Source organism: Vicia villosa, linkage group LG7, assembly GCF_029867415.1.
Source record: "Vicia villosa cultivar HV-30 ecotype Madison, WI linkage group LG7, Vvil1.0, whole genome shotgun sequence".
Classification (NCBI taxonomy): domain Eukaryota; kingdom Viridiplantae; phylum Streptophyta; class Magnoliopsida; order Fabales; family Fabaceae; genus Vicia; species Vicia villosa.
This window is the reverse complement of record NC_081186.1, coordinates 41675558-41683901: the sequence shown is the minus strand read 5'-3', so window position 1 is coordinate 41683901 and position 8344 is coordinate 41675558. Positions and strand designations below refer to the sequence as shown.

General features: G+C 28.1%; 1 protein-coding gene across 1 annotated transcript; it reads right to left on the bottom strand.

Annotated features, from left to right (window-relative positions):
* Nucleotides 1-992: 992 nt before the first annotated feature.
* On the bottom strand, nucleotides 993-5073 carry LOC131617129 (F-box/FBD/LRR-repeat protein At4g26340-like). Its single transcript, XM_058888492.1, has 5 exons — nucleotides 4561-5073; nucleotides 4015-4486; nucleotides 3765-3929; nucleotides 3371-3662; nucleotides 993-2277 (listed from the first exon to the last, which is right to left on the bottom strand). Exons 1-4 carry the CDS (start codon nucleotides 5007-5009, stop codon nucleotides 3372-3374), a joined length of 1377 nt encoding a protein of 458 aa, XP_058744475.1. The 5' UTR covers nucleotides 5010-5073; the 3' UTR covers nucleotides 993-2277; nucleotide 3371.
* Nucleotides 5074-8344: the final 3271 nt, after the last annotated feature.

Below are 8344 nucleotides of genomic sequence, written 5' to 3'. Positions count from 1 at the left end.
ATTGAATTTGTAACAGTTTCTACTCTGCAATAGTTTGGAATCCAACCTGCCGATGGAATTTAAATCCAACCTGCAACAGTTTTTTAGCTTTTAGATTGGAATTGTATGAGCTGTCATAGTGACATTGGAATTGTCTGTAGAAATGCATGCGAATAATCTTGCCTCATCCATATATATCAACTGTTTTTTTTAAGACATATTATATAACATCATGCACTGATAAACTCTACACTTTGTCTTAAAAGATAATAAAAGACCAAGAGCTTTATCTTAAAGTTTGTCATAGTTATATAGTTTTTTAAGTAAATATTTTATTAACAGGTTTGTCATTCATATGCATTTATAATAATGTTTTTATGTAAAATACTTTTGATACTTTTAGTTTGTTATTAATAATTTATAAGATAAACAAAAAGTGGAAAGTCATATTATCGACGTGTAATGAAGTTGAAAATGTGGAAAGATCCATATTGGCATTTTCTCCATACCACTTTATTGTTTTATATATATATATATATATATATATATATATATATATATATATATATATATATATATATATATATATATATATATATATATATATATATATATATATATATATATATATATATATATATATATATATATATATATATATATATATTGATTTTTTTAGAAAAATATACACATTTAAATTGAAATTAATCATTATCTTAATTTAATCATTAGTTTCTATATTTATTTATTTATTTCACGGGTTATTATTAACAAAATATTTATTTTAATTTAATTAATTATTATCTTAATTTATGAGACAAAATTTTTATTTTTAAATATTATTTTAATTAATCATTATCTCATGTCTTTCTTAAATGTTCACACGTGACTATACCTTTTAATGATTTTTTCTCAATTTTATTTACTCTTTAGCCTATAGCAACTCATATTCTCTTTTTAATTGTTGTTAGGCTGTCAATTATTTAATTCAATACTTGACCCTATTTTACTATTGTGTTCTTGGCCTATCTTAAATCTTTCTTGTGAATATTATTTTAACTTATAACCTAATTTTCATATTATTAATATCTTCTTAGTAAAATTTTTTTTAGATCATTAAATTCTATTTTATAAATGCAATTTGGTCAAATTTCTTTACTTCATATTTTTTGTATCATTCAAAAAATACTACACCATAAATAATGCACCCGTGCGACAGCACGGGTCTCTGACTAGTTCTTCTGATAAAAACATGCAGCATACCCTGATATGCCCCAAAATCACAAGGACAAAAACTAAATAGCTTCAATACTTTTCAAAAACCAAATGATTCCTACCATATAATATGTGGTAATAAATATTTGACTAATTTATCTCAATTATCAGAGTTTATATTGGGTTGTGACATTACTAAGTATAGTCATTCTAGGGATGTCAACTTGCCTCCGTTAGCGGGGATTCCCATGAAGATTCCCCGTTTGGGGACCCAAAGACGGAGAAATTTACCCCCGCGAGGACGGGGATGGGGAACAAAGTCTCCCCGAAGACACTTCGGGGATAGGGGTGGCGTAAATATCCTCCGCCCTGCATAAAATAGCACAATGTCCTTGATTAATATATAATTTTAAATTATTATGTAAGTTTATTTGTCATTTCTTATAATTAATCTTATACACAAATTTAAAATATATATGTATTGTTGGTAAAAGAGCGAGATCTAAATTTAAAACAATATATTTATCATAGAGGAATAATTTTTAAATTTCTTGTGGTTAGTTTTTGAAGCTTTTTACTATTAATTTTGTTTAAAATAAAAAATCATGTTTATAAACCTTGGGGATCCGTGGGGACCCGCGGGGATCCGTGGGGATGGGGATGAGGGACAAAAGCTCCCCGTAGCGGGGATCCGAAGCGGGGATGGGGAATATATTCGAGGGCGGGGATTGTGATGGGGAATGTATTCCCCGTCCTCGCCCCGTTGACATCCCTAAGTCATTCTAAGCATGTAGCTCCAAAGCATCATTTAAATAAGAGGGGTTTCCGATGACTTTCCTCTAAACAGAAAAAATCAACAACATTACTTAAGCCAACTAGCCGTATTTCCATAATTGTGACCTTGAGTACCATGTCTTGATAAGCACCAAGCAAAAGATACTAATTCCGAGAGACTTGTAAGCTTACTGAAATGAAAAATACATATTAATATGGTTTGATTTCTGTCATCCTTCTAATGAAACTCCAAGCATTTGACCAAACATGATTCTGTCAGCTTCAAAAATCAAGAACTCCGAAGGCACACTGTCAAATCCATAGCAGAAAAAGTTATTCAGAGCTCATAAAGTTTATAATCTGCATATGCCTAAAAACTATGCTGCTATAATGTGATACAAAAAAAGTACCAATGGTTAGTCAAAGTCACATAATTTCAACCAATAGACATCATTAGGTTTTACAAATCATAATATATGGCAGCAACATATAACACAATATTAGAGCTTATATAAGTTACCTTTGCCCACCTATCGAAATTAATTTTATATAATAAATAAAGTATTGCTTATCACAAAATTGAGATTTGGCCTAAATGCTATGCCAATTTAAAGAGTGCACAACATGATCTTGGTCGCAAAATACAACAGATAACTATTGCCCAAGTAAAGAAAAAAAAAGGTAATTTTCTTGTTTCCATAAACCTTGATAGTTGAAACAACTAAATTACATTTTTCAGTATCCAAATGTGCAACAGAAGTAATGTCATTCTAACACAAATGATTTTCTTCCATAACAAACCAAATTATCTCTACTGTAAGACTTATCTTATTTTAGGTTTTCTAGAAGACCAATTTCATGAATACAAAGATCAAAACCAAATTATGTGGCTTCATCAAATTAAACACCAATGCCCCAAATAAACAAAGATAAGATAATTGGTAGTAATAATAACAAGATTCAGCATAATATCAATAAGCTGCAATAAGTGGGCATGAAATGTTTAAAAGGTTTTCATTGAAATTCAGTAAGCAAGTAAAGGTCATCGTTTTCTTCAACGTAATAAATCCTGCAAATCTCAACTATTACAAAGCTTCAAAATCCAAAATCAAGCATTGCTATAGGGGAGATACTTTAGTTTAGTCAAGAGACGAACCGAAATTAGGTCTTATAATTAGAAATCACAGCATTGCATAATCAAGAGAGGAAGGGGAAAAGGAAGCTTGAGAGCTTGAAAAGGTGATAATATGAGTACAAGGATCTTTTAGTTATATAGCATTCATAGACACTAGCCACCTCACTCACTATCTAACCTAACTAACTAACTAAAAAAAACTTAAAATTCTATGACACATTATCAATTCAGTACGCCAAATAAAAAAGAGACAGTGAGATTTTGCACCTTAAGGAGACACGGATGAGTCAAACTTAAGTTGGCATGCGACAGAGCCCCTTGGTATATCAGTTAATCTTTTATGACAATAATACTTGTGTGTTAAGTCCATAGAAGTATCAAAAAATATAAGCACCGAGTGCAAAACAAGTCCATTGCGCAAAATATATTCAGCAAATTCCAACTCGTCTTCAAATCCTTGGTATCCTTCTATGTGAATATAGGTAAGGTTAGATTTGAGACATTGGGGAACTGTTGTTGACTTTGGCTCCCATGTTTTCAAAGGTGATGATGGTTCCTCCTACGAGAAACAATGACTCGAAATCATATTTGTGTGATAGATAGTTGCAAGCATACATAGAGACCATAAATTGATTTAACTAAACTTGAGAGCTCAACAAACCTTGCTACACTGAATTACAAAAACTTGAAGCATAGGACATTTCTCAAGCACGTTGAGCATTAGACTTGCATTGAAAGAGGTTGAAGGAGGAAGAATGAACTTTAGATGATCTAAATTGCAAAATTCTGGATAATTTAGAGTGGGGGTGCAAAGTGGCCAGGGCTTCTACACCACAACAACAGGTGATTATGCAATATTAGAACAAAACTATATATATAATTACATATAAACCTTAATGACAAAACATCACCTTTGATGTGGAATGACGCAAAAGTAGATGTAAATCACGATTTTGATCTCGGAGGTGGTTGAGCACTGGATCAACAAATTCACTTTTACGCAAGGAAAGGTAGTCAAGATATGCTTCCTCCATACTCTGATAGTTGCCAATGATGCCCAATGTAGTTTTATCAAACTCTACATCAAACCATACTTCATCTATTTCAAGACAAGTCCAAGAGAAATTCACGCCGGTTAATTTCAACCTCTTGGAGGAAGGTGGTACTGAAACATTGGTCAAGAATGAAGGATCAAAGTAAGTATCTAGGGTTTCAAGTACAGGGCAGCCAGAGAGAAAGATAAGTATTGAATCCACATTGTATTTGCCGAGTTCCGCAATGTCTATGTCGACTTCCACAACACATGAGCCAAGTTTTAACATCTTCAATGATGGAAAATGAATTGAAGAAGGTTGAAAATTAATGTGAATATCACCAACAAAACTGCAATATTTTCAAATCACATGTTACATCTTCATTGATTCTGTATAAACTACTTTACATTGAATTAGGGTTACCTGAGGGAAACGAGATTGGTACAATTCAGGAGGGAAGAAGGAAGGAACACGAGTCGGTCTCCATGGCAGTTGGATATAGCAAGAGAGAGTTCTTCAAGGCGGTGCCCAATGGCGGCACGGACCCACGCGTAGACGGAATCTTCGGGAAAGTTGTTATCATCGGAGATGCAGCAGGTGAGATTGAACTTTCGAATGTCGCGGGATTTGCGGATGGAGAGCATGGAGTTCACAAAAAATGCAAACTTTTCGAAGTTTTTAGGGTTTTCGCAGTTACATTTGGAGTCGTCGGAGAAGTCGTAGACCTGGAGATGCTCCCAAAGGTGACGCCACCTGCGAGACACGAGACTGGAAGCCACGGCGGTTTTGGTGGGGAGGAATGATAGGATGTGGCACAGTAGAGAATCCGGTAAAGTACTTATCCTGTCGGTATCAGTTAGCTCCGACGTCATTGCCGCTTTGGTTACTACAATTTCAAATTCTAACCTAAAAGACGGAGCTTTTCATTGTCGAACTAGTCAGAGACCCGTGCTTCCGCACGGGTGATTTTTTTCTGGTGTAATATTTTTGTAATGATATGAATAATATAAATAAAAGGAATTATAAGCAATATGCATAATTAAAAGGAATTGTTTTACTTGAATAGAGTTTGAGTTTTATTGATTGCTCTGTTAAAAATAAAATTTTTAACAAATGCAATGTAAAATTTTAAATATAAATGAAAAATATGAAATAATTTACTTAATTGTAAATTTAACAATAACTATATAGAAAACAATGATCCACAAAAAAATGTTTAAGATAGGTTAAGAACACAATAGTAAAATTGGGTCAGGTAATTTAATAATTGACGGTCCAACAACAATTAAAAGAAAATGATATAGATCACTATGGTTTAATTATAAATGAAAAATGATCATATAAATTCAATTATATTAAATAATCATATAAAAAATACAATAAGATGGAGATAATACAAATGAAATATTAACATTTAAAAATAAAAATTATCTCTCAATTAATAGTAATTGTTGATTAAAATAAAATAGCTACTATGTTGATAATGACCCGTGAAATAAAAAAATAATTTGATGCGATATAAAATATATTTAAAAACAAATGTAAAATAAACAATAATCATGGAAATTTAATTGTATTAAATAATGATAAAAAATCGTGAGATGGAGAATTTGGTGCAAATAAATTTTTGTGAAAGGGTAATTTAGGCAATTTGGTCAATCTATTATTAATGAATAGATAGTAGATTAATTGTATTAAATAATGATAAAAAATCGTGAGATGGAGAAAAAAATAAAAATAAAGATATTATCTCTCAAATAAAGACAATGATTGATTAAAATAAAATAGACATTATGTTGATAGTGACCCGTGAGATAATAAATAAATAAATAGAGAAAAAAATTAAAATGAAAATAAGAAAGTGTGAAAAAATGTGAGAGAAATTTGAAATTTTAATTAAGATAGAGAAAATGTGTAATGATCGATTAAAAAAATTAAATATTGAGTTGATAGTGACCCGTGAAATAATTAAATATTTTTGGGAATAATAATTAAATGATCGATTATTAATATTTTTTGTGATAATAGATAAATGTTGAAAAATTAAAATGAAAGTATGGAAAAATGAAATGCGAAAGAAATTTGAAATTTATAGTAAGATTAAAATTTAAAAATAGATTATTAATATTTTTTGTGATAATAAATAAATTAAGAAAAATTAAAATGAAAGTAAGAAAGTGTGGGAAAATGAAATGTAAAAGAAATTTAAATATGACTTCCATCATCCATGACTTACATGTGATGTCATCATTCATGCAATAAAGTTGTAGGAAAAATGTTATTTAATTCGGACCAATGAAAAGCTAACACTTGGTGCATCCATTCAATAAAGTTGAAAGAGTGAATACTTAATTTGTTAGTTACAAAAATGACCTTTTATTAGTGCAAATAAATTTTGGTGAAAGGGTAATTTAGGCAATTTGGTCAATCTATTATTAATGAATAGATAGTAGATTACAAAATAGTCCATTTTTTCTATTGCGTTCGAATAAACTAGTAACAAACCCGTGCATACGCACGGGTTCTGTTCGGCAACGCGAATTTGAAAACATCATTTATTTTAAATAAAAATATTGAAAAAGGAAAAAATAGATAAATAATTAATTATTTTGTATATAAAAATATTTAGATCAATAATAGATTTTTTCCCGTATACCACTTTTGGATTAAGAATATTTAATCATAAATACCATTTCTCGTATATAAAAATATTTAGATCAACAAAATATTTTTTTCGTATACAGACTTCATTTTTGTTTAGGTATCATTTACAAAAATATCTGGATGAATAGTAAATTTCCTATATAAAAATATTTAGATCAATAATAAATTTTTTCCCGTATACCATTTTTGAATAAAAAATATTTGGGTCATAAATACCATTTTTCGTAAATAATAGATTTTGTTTCCATATACAAATATTATTTTTTTTGTTTAGGTATCATTTACAAAAATATTTGGATCAATAATAAATTTTCGTATATTAAAATATTTAGATCAATAATAGTTTTTTTTCTCGTATACCATTTTTTGATCAAAAATATATGATGATAAATACCATTTCTTGTATATAAAAATATTTAGATCAATAATAGATTTTTTTTCAGTATACAGACTTCATTTTTATTTATGTATCATTTACAAAATTATTTGGATCAATAGTAAATTTCGTATATAAAAATATTTACATCAATAGTAGATTTTTTGCCCGTATACCATTTTTGAATAAAAAATATTTAGATCATAAATAAATTTTTTCGTAAATAATAATACAAATATTATTTTTATTTAGGTATCATTTACAAAAATATTTGGATCAATATTAAATTTTCGTATAAAAAATATTTAGATCAATAATAGATTTTTCTCGTATACCATTTTTGGATTAAAAATATTTGATCATAAATACCATTTCTCGTATATAAGAATATTTAGATTAATAATAAATTTTTTCCCTTATATAGACTTCATTTTTGTTTAGGTATCATTTACAAAAATATTTGGATCAATATTAAATTTTTGTATATAAAAATATTTAGATCAATAATGTATTTTTTGAATAAATTTTTCCCGTATATCATTTTTGATTAAAAAATATTTTGATCATAAATACTATTTTTTGTATATAAAAAAATATTAATAATAATTTTTTTTATGGAAGAAAGAAGTGAGAAAGTGATGAAAGAGAAAAAAAATAGAGAATAGAGAGAGATTTAATAAGTTTTATAAAATATAAGAGTTGTATTATTTTAATAATAAAATTAAGAACTTTATGGTTCAAAGACCAAAAAACCACAATTTTAATGTGGTGGCAAAAAATTAAATAAGGGTATTTTTGACTTTTCCACAACCATTAATTTTCTTATATTATAGATAGCTGTTGATAGATGGAGGCTGGAGCACTACTACCGCCTTACTCTCTTCCTTTTCTAGCATCTATTTATGTATCTACTAGTAAATTACCGGGGCAACTTTAAATACATATTTAGATTTTTTTTAATAATTAAAAATGATAATTTTAATAAATATAGTATAATTTAACAAATAAATAATTTTTAAATATTGTAATGTACACCTTTTTAATATTAATATTTCTATTAAAATTATTAAAATATTTGAGTTTGTATAAATTTATAATTTAAATTTAATAAAGAATTATAAAAAAATTAATATATTTTTTTGTAAATTATTAAATGTTCAATAAATT

Bases quoted from the DNA above. Each gene is read 5' to 3' on its own strand.
- LOC131617129 (XM_058888492.1), bottom strand. From the start codon at position 5,009: ATGACGTCGGAGCTAACTGATACCGACAGGATAAGTACTTTACCGGAT. The intron at 4,487-4,560 runs GTAACCCTAATT...AAAATATTGCAG, and splicing joins ACCAATCTCGTTTCCCTCAG to TTTTGTTGGTGATATTCACA. The intron at 3,663-3,764 runs GTTTGTTGAGCT...TGTTTCTCGTAG, and splicing joins TTGTAATTCAGTGTAGCAAG to GAGGAACCATCATCACCTTT.